The sequence below is a fragment of the Bos mutus genome, chromosome 9 (genome assembly GCF_027580195.1).
Source record: "Bos mutus isolate GX-2022 chromosome 9, NWIPB_WYAK_1.1, whole genome shotgun sequence".
In the NCBI taxonomy this organism is placed as follows: domain Eukaryota; kingdom Metazoa; phylum Chordata; class Mammalia; order Artiodactyla; family Bovidae; genus Bos; species Bos mutus.
In genome coordinates, this window is record NC_091625.1 from 62,443,535 (window position 1) to 62,461,598 (window position 18,064).

At 37.0% G+C, this 18,064-nt stretch overlaps 1 protein-coding gene across 4 annotated transcripts in view; it reads right to left on the reverse strand.

The window, feature by feature from the left end:
* Positions 1 to 18,064, reverse strand: part of ORC3 (origin recognition complex subunit 3) — a 68,981-nt gene that overhangs the window by 18,895 nt on the left and 32,022 nt on the right. For all 4 annotated transcript variants that reach the window (XM_070376613.1, XM_005902894.2, XM_005902893.2 and 1 more), the window contains exons 12-13: positions 6,859 to 6,975; positions 5,942 to 6,021 (exon numbers count right to left, since the gene is read on the reverse strand). In XM_070376613.1, the coding sequence (XP_070232714.1) occupies positions 5,942 to 6,021; positions 6,859 to 6,975 (197 nt within the window). The remainder of the gene's footprint in view (positions 1 to 5,941; positions 6,022 to 6,858; positions 6,976 to 18,064) is intronic.

Here is an 18,064-nt window from a genome sequence, read left to right on the forward strand (position 1 = left end):
TTATACTATGTCAAAATGAGTCAATTCTACCATATGGTTAGAGACACTTCAGCAAGATAAAATACATAAATACTTTTACTGATGCACTACAAAAGTATAACCCTGAAATCAGAAGTAAAGCTTTCGAACAGTTTAATTAGCTACTTCTGATTTTTTTTAATTAATTATTTCTTAGCTACCCATTCATTTTACTAGCAGTAAAGTCGTAGTAGGCACTAAATGTTTAATAAAGAAAAACTTAAAACACAAATGCAGATCTTTTTTCTATCTGTTGAGATAAAAAAACACAGCTCACTACTAGCAGTAGAATACCTTGGTCTAGTTTTGGAACTAATTTGACACCAACTGCCTAAAGCCATCCAGCTTCTTTTTCAGCTTCATTTCTTCCCTCAATTTTTTTGTATTCCTTTCTTATTCTCCATTATTATTTAGAAGCACATTTCTCAAAGTGTGGCCCCTGGACCACCTGTCCAAATGTAAAGTGCTTCTTAAATTCTGATTTCCGCTGACCATTACACCCAAGTTTCCAGCAGTCACATTCAGAATCTTTGGGGGAGGGTAGAATCTGTATGTTTAATGCTTCAACTGATTCTTACATACACTAAAGCCACGCAGCATCTTTTGCTTTAAAATGAGCTTCAACAATTCAGCTGTTTGTCTGAGTTAAGCAGCAGCCCACAGAAAACTGTGAAGGGCTTGACAGGATGCAAATTGAGGATTAGCAATCCCCGTTGAAATCATATTTTAGTTCTGCAGTCTCAGAGAGCTTTTGCATGGATAAATCTTGATCATGAGAAGTTAGATTATTATTATTTAGGAAGTGCCTCACAGACTGTGGAGTTGTGTCATTTTTCATAACAAGATCTTTAAATATTATCAAAGTTAATCTGCAAAGTCAGGAAACAATGCATTATTTAGATTCTAAACCTCTAGTCTCTTTGAACTAAGCTAAGGACTGATGCTGAGGCTGAAACTCCAATACTTTGGCCACCTCATGTGAAGAACTGACTCACTGGAAAAGACCCTGATGCTGGGAGGGATTGGGGGCAGGAGGAGAAGGGGATGACAGAGGATGAGATGGCTGGATGGCATCACTGACTCGATGGACATGAGTTTGGGTGGGCTCCGGGAGCTGGTGATGGACAGGGAGGCCTGGCGTGCTGCGATTCATGGGGTCGCAAAGAGTTGGACACAACTGAGCAACTGAACTGAACTGAAAGTGATCAAATGTCAATATTATTACTTCAGTCATTTTTTTTTCTAAACTCAATGAAAGCTGAGCTGACCTGCTAATATATTACTGTTTAATTCAAAAGCCTTATTCAGAAATTAAAATAATCTCTTTCAGCCTAAAGTAAATTCTTCACCTATCAATCAACTTGAATTTAAAAATCTGTTTCTGTAGCAAGCTCATAAGGTTCCACTTGGGATAAGCAGACTAGACACTGTGGCTCCATTCATTACAGATGTCTGCACACTGTGCCAATATGTCCTCAAGATGGAGTGTGGGTTGAGTCCACAGGAGCTTGCTCTGCTGGCTCATTTTAAAATGTGGGGTACCCTTTCAACATGGACTTCTGGCCACAAACCCATATAAATTTCCTTTTATACCACCACTCGAAAAATTGGAATAGGGCTGAAAAACTGACTGAACATGGAAGATCTGGAGTTAAATGCCAGCTCTGCCAACTGCAGAAAAGTCACTCAATGTTTCTGGCTTTGGTTTACTTATTGGAGAAAAACAATGTGATAACTCTAGATGAGTGATCTCAGTTGATGGCAGAGGGGCCAAGGGACAGTAAATTCTCCTAAGAAGAAGGGCCCAGTCTGAGAACCATTGCTATGGGGCTCCACTGGTACTGCTGGGGTAGGGCAGTGTGCCTCCATCCAGCTGAGCCATCAGTGGCCTAGAAGTGGAGGACTTTATGATTTATGTTAACCCTTTAAATCATCTTATTGAAGCATGATTTTTCAAATTTTAAAATCTGAAAAATTCTTGGTCTAGTGTTTGATATTTAGGTGGCTGTCTAGAAATTCTCTCCAATAGAAAGCTAAAATTTTCCTCTTAAGGTCTTTCAGAGCTGACCAGAAAAAGACACTCACCTAGCTTACTGCTCAGCTAGCATAACTTTTTTTTTTTTTACCACTTTCTGTTCCCAAACAGTGTTTTAACTTAAATATATCCTTTTATAATGACACATGGTTGAGAGAAAATTAACCAACTCATATCCTGTATAGGAATGTGGTCTTCAGGCTCCAAGAGTTGACTGACAGAGGAAAGGTTATGGAAGACATGCAGAACCACTGCACTCATGTCAGATTATGACATATTATAAATGCATACTCTCCACACATCAATGTCTGTCATTTACACTTAAAAATAACTGATAAATTCTATAGGTCTTTTCCACTTACGAATAGTTGACATTTTCAATATTCTTGTAAGTTCCTTGTAAATATCTTTTAATTGAAATATAATTGACATATAACATTAGTTACAGGTATACAAATGATTCAGTATATGTATATACTGTGAACTGATCACCACAATAAATCTGGTTAACATCTGTCATCTCACATAGTTTCTCTAAGCAACTCTCAAATACACAATACAGTATTATTAATAGTAACCATGCTGTACATTACAATCCTAGGATTCCTTTGTAACTGGAAGTTTGTACCAATTTTGACCACCACCTACCCCTGGCAACCACCAATTTGTTCTCTGATTCCGTAAGTTCAGTGTTAAGGCAGCATTTCCTTCTTTTTATTTCTGAATAACACACACAGACACACACACAATCTGCCTATCCATTCAACCATTGATGGACACTTAGGTTCATTCCATGTCTTGGCTACTGTAAACAATGTTGTAGTAAACACAGTGCTGATATCTTTTTGAGTTATTGCTTTCCTCTCCTTCTTATAAACATGCAGATGTGGAAATGCTACATCATAAAGGAGCTCTATTTTTAACTTTTTGAGGAATCTCTATTCTGTCTTCCATAGTAGCTGCACAATTTACATTCCGACCAACAGGGAAGTAGGGTTCCCTTTTCTTCACACCCTCACCAATACTTGTTGTTTCTTGTTTTTTTGATAAGTCATTCTAATGGGTGATACCTTAATTGTGGTTTTGATTTGCATTTCCTTGATGATTAGTGATGTTTAGCACTTTTGCATGTACCTGCTCGCCATGTGTATGTCCTCTTTGGAAAAATGTCTACTCATATCCTCTGCTCATTTTTTAATCAGATTTTTTTTCTATTGCGTTGTATGAGTTCTCTATATATTTTAGATATTAATCCCTCATCAGATATATGATTTACAAATATTTTCTCCCATTCTGTAGGGTGCCTTTTCATCTTGTTGATGGTTCCCTATGCTGTGCAGAAGCTTTTTAGCTTAATACAGTCCCACTCCTATGTCTTTGCTTTTGGTGTCAAAGCCAAAAAACCATTGCCAAGACCAATGTCAAGGAGCTCATTACTTATGTTTTCTTCTAGTTTTATGGTTTTAACTGTGTTCATCTTTAATCCATTTTGAGTTGATTAGTGGTCCAGTTTTTTCAATTCCATTTGTTGATGGCTGTTCTTGCCCCATTGTATATTCTTGTCTCCTTTGTCATAAATTAACTGCCCATGTAAGCATGAGTTTATTTCTGGGTTCTCTATTATGCTCCATTCCTCTGTGTGTCTGTTTTCATGCCAATATCATACTGTTTTGATTACTACAGTTTTGTAATATACACTGAAATCAAGAAGTATGTCTCCACCTATGTTCTTCCTCAAAACTGTTTTGGTTCTTTAGGGTCTTTTGCAGTTCCACACAAATGTTAGGAATTTTGTACTTTTTAATGGTCACAAAATATTTCATCAAGTAGACCTCTGGTTATTTAAACATGTCAGTTTCCAGATAAAAGGGATTTTTCAAGAAAAATACTGCCATTCATGTAACTCTTAACAAAAAGTTCAAATTGGAAATGTTACTAGACTATGTTTCTAATAGTACTACAGATTTTCATTCCAAAGAAACATTCAGTGATCATTTTTAACTTAATTTTCTCTTATGACTTCAATTATTTGAAGACAGGAGACAAGAATGTCTGGTTTCCTAAATTCAGATGTTTCCCATTTAGAATGACTAAACTGACAAGTGTCCCTGATTTTTTGTCAACATCTTATCTATACAAAGGGGAAAAGAAGAATTCCAGTTTGAAGGGTGGCAGATTTCTTTCTCTCTGGTAGTTTCCAGATTCTTGCCTGTCCTTGCTGTAACTGCTGTATTTATCCTTAGTGTTTTTAATATTCCTGTTTCTGACCTCAGATTAGCAATATGATTGAAACTTTGCTTTCTATTCACTGGTTCTGCTTTATTCAGATCCCCAAATCCCTATTTTAGACCTGAGCAAAGAAAAGTGGAAAGTATAAAAATTTTAAAGTCAGATCTGAATTAAAATCCTAGTTCCATCAACAGCTATAAGATCTCAGGCAAATTACTTAAACCCTATCTGTGCTTTAGTTTCACCTGCTGTAAAGTGTGGCTAATGGTGTCTGCCACAAAGGCGCACCTGAGTATTAGACTGGAAAGTGTACTGACAGTGCCTGACACAGCAAGACTTCATGATCTCTGATTAGTACTATCCAATAGTGCATACCATAACTATCATTGTTCACATTTCCTTACCCTTATTTAGAATTGGCATTCTTGATCCCTGACTCTCCCTGACAAAGAAATCTATGAATTTAGAAATACCCAACTGGAAAAGGAAGGCAATTGCTAATCATGAAGGTTAAAGAGGAAACCCAGCAAGAATCAACTGGGTGCTTGAGATAAGTATGCTGACTTGAATAGAAAACAAAAGAAATCTCAGGAACATTCCAGTTGAAGTATGTAAATATACGGAAATCTCTTATTGGCATTTAAAGAAAATGAAATAAAACATAGCTTTTCAGTGGCAATCTAGTTTCCATGGGGAGTTATTTTTCCAGATAGCATAAAATTAGTTTCCTATCTTAAGCTGCACCTGCTGGATAACTAACATTTGTATTATTAAGTCTCGGGACTGAAAGTGCTTTCAATGTGAATTTTCCTCCTACTGTGCCCATCTGTTCTTTTCTTGTGGACCCAGGGGAAGCCAAGGCTTAGTAAATATTCAGTTCTTGGACTTCTTTATGATATTTTCATATGAACATTTATATCCACTGAGGAAAATTATAAGACTGCGTGCAAAAACAACTCACACTTGGATTTCCTTCTTTCACTACCCAAGTGGTCATTATTTTTACGAAAGACTAACAAGTCACCATACATATAAGGCATAAAGCCAAAGAAAACAAATAATTATAACTTTAAAAGATAAATTTGTCAGGAATAAGTGATGTTTGATATCTGATAATAGCACCAAGATACCTTATTTATTCATATAATACTAGAAAAAATTTACAGCTTGGCCAATGTTAATGCTGACAGAGTCAGCTCAGGTTGGGAAGGCATCAAGACCACTGCCCAGCAGCAGCCACTCCTCATCTGGGTCAGCAGTGGCCTCCTTCACAGGATGCACTTCACTCAGTGATGCCGCCCCTCAACCCAACCAGGCTGGAGCCACGTGAGCATGCTTGCTGTGACTACCTTCCCTATCGTAACGGCAAGCTGGCTGAGCTGAAGTGATCAACACCAAGGTTCTTCCTGTGTGGTATCAACAATTCACAAAGCAAACACTGATTTTACTTAAAAAAAATCAAAAGTTTAGAAACAAGGTAAGACTAGCAAAGAAATGGATGGTTTCTATTAACTACAAACATAAAATTCAAGATATATACAAATATTAGTTACAACGTGGCTACTTATGAAACTCCTTGGCAGGCAGAGTTCTGGAAGCAGGTGTTATTTATTGGCAGGCTTAGAGTAGATAAAAAAGGGAAAAAAAAAAACAAACTACCTCAGCAGCTGCAAGACTGATGCATACTCCTCTGAATCCCATATGTTCTTTTCTAAACACATGCAGTACAGCTCTCTGATCTGGAAGTGAACAGCATACTTGTGAGGGACCAAAAATGATCTAAGTTTGCACATTACTAGTTTGGGAAAATCATAAATGAGGTCAAAAAAATTTTTTTTTAAAAACAGCCATTTTCTGTAAATGACAATAGATAGGGCACATATCACATGGATTGGGCATTTACATAAAACATCATTCACATGAGAGCAAAATGAGATCCTATTGGGATTGGCTGATATCACTGGTCACTTTGCAATAAGAAAATTATTAAAATGATGATGTGATTACTAAAAGGTTTAATGGCAGAAAATAAACAAGTCATTCTTACATTTATATTTGTTCTCTCAACCTCTGAGTTAAGAATGCAAAGATTTAGGAATACAGAATTCTTCCCTTGCAGATGGTTCACAGGCTTATGTTATGACCCAAACGCCAGCAGAGCATAATTCTGCAAGAAGCAAAAGCACTACTTTCCTTTAGTTCTGGGTATAATGCACGGTTAACCATTAGGCAGTCTCAAACAGATTCCTTTTTTATTTCACTAAAGTGGAGGATCAGCTTTCTCAGTATAAGTGACAAAGTATTAAAGAGAATAAATTAAAATGACTTAGCACAAACACACTGAAGGGAAAGCACCACCACTTGGATTCACATGGCTGTTTCTAGTTGTGGCCAAAAGAACAAAAAATACTGTTTCAATTACCAGTAACATGTACAGCTGGAATGGATTTAGACTGTGCATACACGGCAAGATGTGGATCCATTGCAAATTCTGAGGCCTGAATGCTAGTAAACTCAAAGGGAAAAACCAGTAATATTCCTACATCAGAGATTCCAAATGAGTAAGTTCTGGTTACCTGTCGACCCAATGGGTATTTGGGAAGAGAAGAGGTGAACTGATGAAGACATCTCAAAACCAGGAAGTAATTTTTATGGTAAACATGCAGGTTTTCTAGTAATGATTGTGTTTCCTCCTAAAAAAGTCATTACAAATATGTAAGTCAGCAATTAGTAGAATAATAAAATCTAATTTCCAGAAAACTGATGAGAGAAGATTCAGAATTACAAACTAACCTTAAGTCTGAGAATTCATCATGCACACAAAATCTAGGATAACAGTTGGATACTTTTTATTTAGTGTCAAGTCTGGTGATATTTTATACATACCAAAACTAAATTAATTTTGTAACTAATTTAATTTCCTCTTGTCTAAAGCACTGCCACAAAGACTTGGCCCCTCCAAAATACAACTGTGCAAAAGAGCACCTGCTGGACGCTTGCCCACATCAGTCACCTGGTGTATACCACAGCAAGGGATGGCCATCATCCTCTAGCTTCTGTGGCATTAGAGGGGTGAGGAGATCACCAGAGCCCTCAGTACCAATGTAATTAATGGTTACTGTGGTTCCATGATGTTTTAAGCCACACCACGCAGCATTATAGGAGCTCAGTTCCCTGACCTGGAATCAAACCCATGCCCTCTGCACTGGGAGCACAGAGTCTTAACCACTAGACTACCAGGGAAGTCCCTGTACTCTTTTCTCATAGTCCTACTAAAGTTGTGTTGAAAGGGAAGGACAGACTGTAGTAGAAACATGCAGGTGACTATGATAAATCTTTGCTTTTTCATTGAGATTCTCCAATACTGGTTTTGTTCACTTTACCAACTAAGCGGGTGAAACTGAAAATTAGAACCCTGAAGCCAACAAGCTGTATAATTTAGAATCTAAGAAGTGTGATATGGGAGGCAGTCTTAAGAAACCTATGGGATGACCAATCTCACAAATCAGTTTCAAAAGGCTTTTCTTTGGAGGGGTGATGATTAGGAGAGTTTTCTAGAACTTTATGAAATGTTTTAAAAGGGATTTTAAAATACTATACCCTATCATGCATTTTTCATACTTCAAATACTTTTATCACTTATTCCTGTAACATTTTCTTAAGAGGATTATGATCTGTGCTACCATCTTCAAATTTTTTTCTCCAATAAGAAGTCAAATTAAAAAACCTTAAGTACTGAACTGTCTTTTTTCCTGCAATATTCTGCAGATACCCAATATTTCAGTGGTCAACCATGCAGAAAACAACACCTCCAGGTATCAATGTGCTGCATTTAGTCACTCAGTTGTGTCCAACTCTTTGCAACCCCATAGACTATAGCCTGCCAGGTTCCTCTGTCCCTGGGGATTCTCCAGAAAAGAATACTGGAGTGGGTTGCCATGCCCTCCACCAGGGGATCTTCCCAACCCAAGGATCAAACCCAGGTCTCCCGCACTGCAGGTGGATTTTTATCATCTGAGCCACGAAGGAAGCCCAAGACTACTGGAGTGGGTTGCCATGCCCTTCTCCAGGGGCTCTTCCCAACCCAGGAATTGAACTGGGGTTTCCTGCATTGCAGAGAGATTCTTTACCAGCTGTGCTACCCAGAAAGCCCCCAGATATCAATAAATTCAAACAAATCTAAACTATCTAATATAACAAATCTGATATATTTTTCTGAACTCTAACTCACTTAGAAATCAATTCCTTGGTCAGCAATCTGAGTCATTATCTAAAAGCATAGAGCAAATGAAAGAAAAGCTTTTAGTATCAAAGTTTTTTCCCACCAGTATTTGAGTTAGTTGGTAATTTCAAAAATCTAGGTCTTCTATCACAACAAAGGGTATTTTAACTGCCACTGTCAGAGTACACTTAATTTCTATTTTCACTGTAAGCTATAACATAGAGACTGCATAAAGCCACTAATGGCTTACCTTGATATGTGAGTAAACAGCTTGTAAACAGGGGCAATATTCTGAAGGAAAAGGAATCTATTACTGAATAATAACTGTACTTCATGTACTACCTCTTACTTTTGCTTTGTGGACTAACTGTAAATACAAATAACTGGGTGATACAGTAGAAATGAATGACATCTTCACTAAATTTACTTGGATGTGGAAAGAAAAGAAATACTTGACACAGTATGGGCAATGTTGCACACTCCAGGAACTAGATGCCCTGGAGTAAGTGGAAGAGGAAAGATACAAACATGTTTTCTCCCAAACAGTCTTAGTACCTTCACATTTTCCACTGTGCCTCACATCCCTGTGATGATTAGAATTCTAGCCTTTAAAAAACATTTTGTCTTCTTTTGTTTTGTTCCTATAACATGGCAGACTATTTCATCTGAGGATATGGGAGTTCTTATTCCAACATTGGAAATAAAACTGGCTACACTGGACTAATTGAGAGATCTGTTATACCATTCTAAGGGATCTTCAACAGTAATTTTGACCATCCAAAATCTCTGACTTAATGTGCTGACTTCAGAACCTTACTCCATATAAGAAAGATTCCACTGTTATTTATACCTGTGTGCTTATCAGCTGCAACAGAAAACATCACCAATGACTAATTTTACTTTTTCATGTAATCTGTTCTCTAAGTTCTTTGTCTTACTGCGACAGCTACCTGCAAATGTGCAGGGCAACAATTCCTAAAGCACTGTATGAACACATTTTCATAAACTTCCGCCTGTAAGAGGTCCTGATGCATGAGAAAATTTCCCTCTTAATACATTACAGCAGCATCACACCATGCTCATGCAGAAACATAGCCTGTTGAAATAGTTCTCCTGTTTTCTATTCATAAATTTTTCCTCCGGAATCTTTTCCATACCAGTCATAGCTGCCACGGTTTTATTTCATAACTGTGTTTGGATGGTCTTTTCAACAGAGATGCACTGCCTAGAAATATTTATTGTTTACCAAAGAAATGTTTTCTTCTGTTCTTAAAAGAAGACCTCTTGGTCTCTACTGATCTTTGAGACAGATATGGGAAAACAGTGAGCTGTAGGAAAAGCAGCAAAAACAGTCCCCTTGCTCTTCCCCAAACATGCCAGACAAGTTCCAATCTCACATCCTCTCCACTTGTTGTGGCTCTGCTTAGAATTTTCTTCCTCTGGATTCCTGTATGGGATGCTCTATAACTTCTTTACTCAAAACTCACCTTCTTGATGAGGCTCTTATTTAAAGTTTCAATTTCATTCCCTGTGCACACTGCCAGTACTCCCTTTCTCTCTTTCACTGTTTTCTTCTTAGCAATTATTACTCACAAACATGTTTTACCTACTCACTTTGATAGCAGGTAAGCTCCACAAAGGCAGGGAGGTTTGCTTGTTTTGTTTACTCCTGTACTAGATTAATACTTGGCCCATAGTAGGCACTCAAGAAGTATTTGTTGAATGTAGTAGTACATGAATGAACAGAGGCCAACACGCAGTCTCTCTCCTCAGCAAGAGTAACTGCTGGAAAAAAAGATCAACCACTGTTGTCTTGTTGATATGGGCCAGATTTAGTAGTTTTTCAAAAGAAGACAAAAGTCTGAATTTGTGATATAAAATTTCTCTATTTGTAAATGCTGGCTCAGATTAAAAAAATAAAACCACCATGGACCTAAAAAAATCACACTGATAGCCAGCTGTCAGTTGCCAGTCAATGTGTGCTCAGTTCAGTTGCTCAGTCGTGTCCGACTCTTTGCAACCCCATGAATTGCAGCACGCCAGGTGTCCCTGTCCATCAACAACTCCTGAAGTTTACCCAAACTCATGTCCATTGAGTCGGTGATGTCATCCAACCATCTCATCCTCTGTCATCCCCTTCTCCTTCTGCCTTCAATCTTTCCCAGCATCAGGGTCTTTTCAAATGGGTCAGCTTTTCACATCAGGTAGCCAAAGTACTGGAGTTTCAGCTTCAACAACAGTCCTTCCAATGAACACCTAAGATTGATCTCCTTTAGGATGGACTGGTTGGATCTCCTTGCAGTCCAAGAGACTCTCTCTCTTCTCCAACACCACAGTTCAAAAGCATCGATTCTTCAGGGCTCAGCTTTCTTTATAGTCCAACTCTCACATCCATACATGACCACTGGAAAAACCATAGCCTTGACTAGACAGACCTTTGTTGACAAAGTAATGTCTCTGTTTTTTTAATATGCTGTCTAGGTTGGTCATAACTTTCCTTCCAAGGCGTAAGCATCTTTTAATTTCATGGCTGCAGTCACCATATGCAGTGATTTTGGAGCCCAGAAAAATAAAGTCAGCCACTGTTTCCACTGTTTCCCCATCTATTTGCCATGAAATGATGGGACCAGATGCCATTATTTTAGTTTTCTGAATGTTGAGCTTTAAGCCAACTTTTTCACTCTCCTCTTTCACTTTCATCAAGAGGCTCTTTAGTTCTTCTGTACTTTCTGCCATAAGGGTGGTGTCATCTGCATATCTGAGGTTATTGAGATTTCTCCCTGCAATCTTGATTTCAGCTTGTGCTCTTCCAGCCCAGCATTCCTCATGATGTACTCTGCATAGAAATTAAATAAGCAGGGTGACAATATACAGCCTTGACATACTCCTTTTCCTATCTGGAACCAGTCTGTTGTTCCATGCACAGTTCTAACTGTTGCTTCCTGACCTGCATACAGGTTTCTCAAGAGGCAGGTCAGGTGGTCTGGTATTCCCATCTCTTGAAGAATTTTCCACAGTTTATTGTGATCCACACAGTCAAAGGCTTTGGCATAGTCAACAAAGCAGAAATAGATGTTTCTCTGGAACTCTCTTGCTTTTTCAATGATCCAGTGGATGTCGGCAATTTGATCTCTGGTTCCTCTGCCTTTTCTAAATTCAGCTTGAACATGTGGAAATTCACAGTACACCATACTATTGAAGGCTGGCTTGGAGAATTTTGAGCATTACTTTACTAGCGTGTGAGATGAGTGCAATTGTGCGGTAGTTTGAGCATTCTTTGGCATTGCTTTGAAAACTGACCTTTTCCAGTCCTGTGGCCACTGCTGAGTTTTCCAAATGTGCTGGCATATTGAGTGCTGGCAATGTGTAATACAGCCATTTAAATATGCTATCTCCAGTCACATAAATTATGTCTGTCTGTCATTCATTCAAAAATCATTACTGTTTACTCACATGACAAGGCCTCCCCATCATTAAGGATTAGTTACTTTTTTTTTAACAGAAGCCAATGACTATGTAAAACTTAAATATATATACATAGGTAAATAAAACATGATTAGTAGAATAATATGTGCCATGATACTTAGTTCTTGCATTTATTTCTCTTCTTTCCAGAGTACTTATCACTTTCGTGTCTAGAATTACATGCATGGGGTGAAGGGTGAGCTCAAGAAAACTAAATGAAAGTACGTAAAAGTGACTAAACTTAAGCAACTTATTCCTTTCAATTAATTCCCTGCTCACTGAAAGCTGGTAAAACAAGCAAATTTTAGGATTAAAATGCATCAGCTGTCCAAGAACACAGCATTTTCTTATTTATCATCTTGACAGAACTAAGCGTTATTTTTCTCATTAGAGAGAAATTTTAGCTGAAGATGATTCCTAGGCTTGACTTCTCACATGGCAGCTACCTAGAGAACAGCAAACCATGGCTTTCTCCTAGCTCCCTGGGTGGAAGGAGTGCTAATCTTCTTGTCTCTCTCAGCCCTTTAGCCTCCATACTGCTACCCTAGCATTTATATCAGGAGTCAGACATGACTCAGAGACTTCACTTTATTTTTTCACTTTCAAGCATTGGAGAAGGCAATGGCACCCCACTCCAGTACTCTTGCCTGGAAAATTCCATGGACGGAGGAGCCTGGTAGGCTGCAGTCCATGGGGTCACTAAGAGTCAGATATGACTGAGTGACTTCACTTTCACTTTTCACTTTCATGTATTGGAGAAGGAAATGGCAACCCACTCCAGTGTTCTTGCCTGGAGAATCCCAGGGACGGGGAAGCCTGGTGGGCTGCCGTCTATGGGGTCGCACAGAGTCGGACACGACTGAAGCGACTTAGCAGCAGCAGCAATCTTAGATATGGTGCTGGGACAGGCATAAAAACTACTAATTGGAAAAGGCTGTTAATATTCTCCTGCCACCAAAACATTTCCTCATAGAAAGCAAGATAATTTTTCACTACTTACTAAAAAGAAAATCTTTTTGGTATATCAAAAACTAGTTTATTTTATTATCAGATAAAAATTATGCAAATATGATATGAGGCCAAAATCTAAATTCTCCTTAATATTTGACTTCAAACAAAATTTCAGGCACAAGAAAGAGTAAAAACTTTATCTATTATGGTGAATTTTAAAGTTCTGTTTAAGACATGTCTGATAGCTCAATTTCTCAAGAAATAGAGTTTCATAAATTAAAGATTAAAGTTAAAAAAATAAAGCTTGATTACTAAAACAAAACTTTGGGACAAAACACTGTAAAAATATATCCAGCCACTGTTCCTGCTGTTTCATTTAAATCCTATAGCTGTTTACCATAATAAACTGCCTGATTTAATTTCATTTAAACCTATACACTAAAATGAACTTTCAATGAGGAATCTAAATGATTTAACCAGGCAGAAGAAAAGTTATTAATCTGTTTAATGAACAAGTAAATAAAACCTTAGCATTCTAAAAGAAACTTCAAAGATTATTTGTTAAACTTCTATTATAGGCTTTGAAAGCTATTGGGACATCAGAAGTTTGAATTAATGGGAGCTTGAACAAGGTTGTTCTGTTTAAACTTAGAAGAACCTAATTGTTAGCTATGAGAGCATACTTTCCAGGCATTGTACACAGCTGCACTGTACAACTGCTCAAGGGACAGACTACTCAGAAATGAGAAAATGCACAGAATCTTGACTCTTTCATCAACTATATGTGGCCTTCTAATGTCTCACCTTAGTTTGAACTTCTTAATAAATCTTCTACAAATGTACATGATGGAGTTAGCTAAATTTTTAGATTTAAGTACATTCAAAAAACTCATTCCTAAAGTTTATGAAATACAAAGCTGGTATACAATTTTAAAGCAGTTATCTATGAAACTAAGGGTCCATAATCTTAAGGGAGTTGAAGTGAATTTTTCTGTTTTTTTTTTTTTTTTTAAACATCTTGAGTCCAATCAGAAGACAACTGAGATGAATCATTTGTTTAGGCTGGCATTTACTAGCTTACTTCTACACTTAAGAAAACAAGGTAAAGGGAGACAATAAATGATGTTTTCTTCTAGGGAGTCGTCTATGTCAGTGGTTCTCAAAGAATGGCCTCCAGATCAGCAGCATCAGCACTGCCTGGGACCCTTCTAGAAATGCAAATTCTTGGGGCAGAGCACAGGGCTACACAATCAGAAACTCTGGAGATGGAGCCTAGATACCTGCATTTTACAAGTGCTCCGAGTGATTCTGATATATGCTAAGGTCTCGAGCAGTCACTTAGTTCATCAGAGTAGACAGCCAGTAGATTTTTAGGGCAGAAACAATCTTGATATAAAGAATATAAATTTCACTAGATTACACTTTGAGGTCTATGTCTCAGAAATATAAATGTAGAAAATGAGCACAAAACTAATAGGAGGTAAGTCTATATAACTATATACTCTATATGACTATATAACAGAGTATTATATACACTTTGTATATATGTTATAGAATATATAAAACAGTATATTTAATTTATATCTTTATTTTTATCATGGTAAAAAATCAATAGTAACTATTTCTGATTTACATTTATAAAAGTTTTATTGTTCTATTTGTTTTAAACTCACTCTCATTTGCTGAATAGACTTTGATTAACACTAATGCTATGGAGAAATCATTACTAGGGATTATCTAAATTCAGAGACAAGGATATTAAGGCTTAAACAGGGTAAGTGATTTCCTTAAGTACACAAGGCTACTGAGCAGCTGGAGTTCAAACACAAGATTTCCGAGATGAATCATCCCCTGTATCATGCAGTACTATATTATTGATTATCATCTGGCATTTCTTTCCAATTTTTTTTTATTGTAGAAAAATACATATAAAATTATCACGAATTTTAAACCTAAACTATAAAAAGATAAAAAGAAAAGCATTATAATAAGAATAAAATATTAAAAGATATTTTTGGTCTAAACTAGAAAAACCAACACATTAATTTTTCAGAGATAACTTCTGTTCCTTGAATTCAGCAGGTAGCCAACATAAAATTTTTTCAGGTTAAAGGTGCAAATCTTTGTTGCTCCTTCGTATTTCTTACTATGTAAGTCCCAAGAAAATACACCTCTAAATGATTAAAAATGCAATCCGAAAATGAATATGGCAAAGATGATAACAAACAGGTCTGAAAGCTGAGCACAGTATAAATAAATGCTTAGAAAATACACAATGTTACTGAAAAGCGAAGTTAATATTAGACTATAATGAACAGGTTCAAAATTGGGAAAGGAGTATGCCAAGGCTGTTTACTGCCACCCTGCTTATTTAACTTACAGGCAGAGTACATCATGTAAAATGCAGGGTTGTATAAATCACAAGCTGGAATTAGGAATGCCAGGAGAAATATCAACAACCTCAGATATGAGATGATACCACTCTAATAAAGAGGAGAGTGAAAAACCTGGCTTAAAACTCAACATTCAAAAAACGAAGATCATGGCATCCGGTCTCATCACTTCATGGCAAATAGATGGCGAAAAAGTGGAAACAGTGACAGATTTTATTTTCCTGGGCTCCAAAATCACTGTGGATGGTGAATGCAGCCATGAAATTAAAAGATGCTTGCTCCTTGGAAGGAAAGCTATGACAAACCTGAACAGCATATTAAAAAGCAGAGATATAATTTTTGCCAACAAAAGGTCCGTGTAGTTGAAGCTATGGTTTTTCCAGAAGTCATGTATGGACATAAGAGCTGGATCATAAAGAACGCTGAATGCTGAAGAACTGATGCTTTCAAATTATGCTGCTGGAGAAGACTCTTGAAAGTCCCTTGGACAGCAAGGAGATCAAAGGAAATTAACTCTGAATATTCATTGGAAGGACTGATGCTCAAGCTGAAGCTCCAGTCCTTTGGCCACCTGATGTGAAGAACTGACTCACTGGAAAAGACCAATATGCAGGGAAAGATTGAGGGCAGGAGGAGAAGGGGCAACAGAGGATGAGATGGTTGGATGGCATCAGTGACTCAATGGACATGAGTCTGAGCAAACTCAGGGAGACAGTGAAGGACAGGGAAGCCTGGAGTGCTGCAGTCCATGAGATAGCAAAGAGTCAGACATTACTGAGCCATTGAACACAGCAAATTTCTGCAACAGGCCAGCCTAGACATTCTCTCCTTTTGTCATCTCAATGGTTAAAGGTACTCTTTAAAAATCTCTTCTTGACCTCTGAAAGTACACTCCTGACAGAAACTTCTAGCTGGAAATACACTTGGAAACTCACTGACTCAATAGAGCTAAGTCGTCTAATCTCAAAAAACTCAATAACATGCACACATCCTTTCCCACTGGTTCTTAAATTTCCTCTATATTGAAATAACCTACTTTAGTGTCTGAAGACTTCCTATACTGCTCTGAAAAGATTACAGACTTTATTAAAATGATTATTAAATCCAATCTAGAAGTGATTTTATATTATGGCCTAGTGTGGATTCTGCATCAGAAATAATGTTTGATAAAAGCCATTTTGCATTGTAATTACATATGTAAACTATAGCTGAACAACATCAAAAAGAAGCCATTCTCAATATTTTTTGAGAGTTTTTTAAAAGGAGGTAAATTAGTCTTTACCTATATATAACACATGCCCTCCAGGAACTAATATTCTTTTATTCAAAATTTAATACATAGGGAGCCCAACCTGGTACTTTGTGACAATCTAGATGGGTGGAGTGGCAGGGGAGGGAGGCTTAAGAGGGAAGGGATATATTAATACATATAATTATGACTGATTCACATTGATGTATGGCAGAGACCACCATAACATTATAAAGCAATTATCCTCCAATTAAAAAAACTTTGAAAATAGTTTGTATCAGTAAAACCCACAGAGTGCTAGGGCTTAACTTCAATCTCATCTTAATTTTACTACAATTTTCTAATAAACATTTTCCTTAAAAAGGTATAAAGAGTCTGAAAATAAGTGTGACATCACACATTCTAATTGTAAGGGACTTGTTAAATACATGAAGGTACATTCATTCAATAAAATATGATGCCACTCTTATAGCTATGTGTAAAAGAATAAAATTAGAACATTCTATAACACTAAATATAAAAATAAGCTCAAAATGAATTAAAGACCTAAATATAAGACTGAAAACCACAAAACTCTTAGAAGAAAACAGGCAGAACACTCTGACATAAATCGTAGTAGTATTTGCTTGGCTCTGTCTCCTAAGGCAAAGGAAACAAAAACAAAAAAATAAACAAATGGGACCTAAATTAAACTTAAAGCTTTTGCAAAGCAAAGAAAACCAACAAGACGAAAAGACAACTTACTGAATGGGAATCAATATTTACAAATGATACTACTGATAAGGGATTAATATCCAACATATATAAACAGTTCATACAACTCAACTTCAAAAAAAGACAAACAACCTGATTAAAAAATGGGCAGAACTGAAGAGTCATTTTTCCAAAGAGTAAATGCAGACAGCCAAAAGTCACATGAAGATTCTCAACACTAATCAACCAGGAAATGCAAATCAAAACCACAATGAGATAGCACCTCACACCTATCAGAATGGCTATCATCAAAAGGAACACAAATGACAAATGCTGGCAAGGATGTGGAGGAAAGGACACTCTCGTACAGTGTTGAGGGGAATGTAAATTGGTTCAGACAATGTGGAAAACAGTATGGAGGTTTCTCAGGAAGCTAAAAACAGAACTACTATATGACCTAGCAATTCCACTTCTTGCTATGTATCTGAAAAAAATCCCAAACTACTAATTTGAAATGATACATGCACTCAATGTTTAACCTAAGTGTCCATCAACAGATGAATAGATAAAAGAAGATGTGGGACTACATATACAGTAGAATACTACTCAGCCACAAAAAATAATGAAACTTTTACCATTTGCAACATGGATGCACTTATAGGGTATTATGCTAAGGGAAATATGTCAGACAAATACTACATATCACTTATACGTAGAATCTAAAAAATAAACTAGTGAATGTTACAAAAAAGAAACAGACTCACAGATATGGTTACCAGTAGAGAGAAGGAAGGGTTAGGGGAATGTGA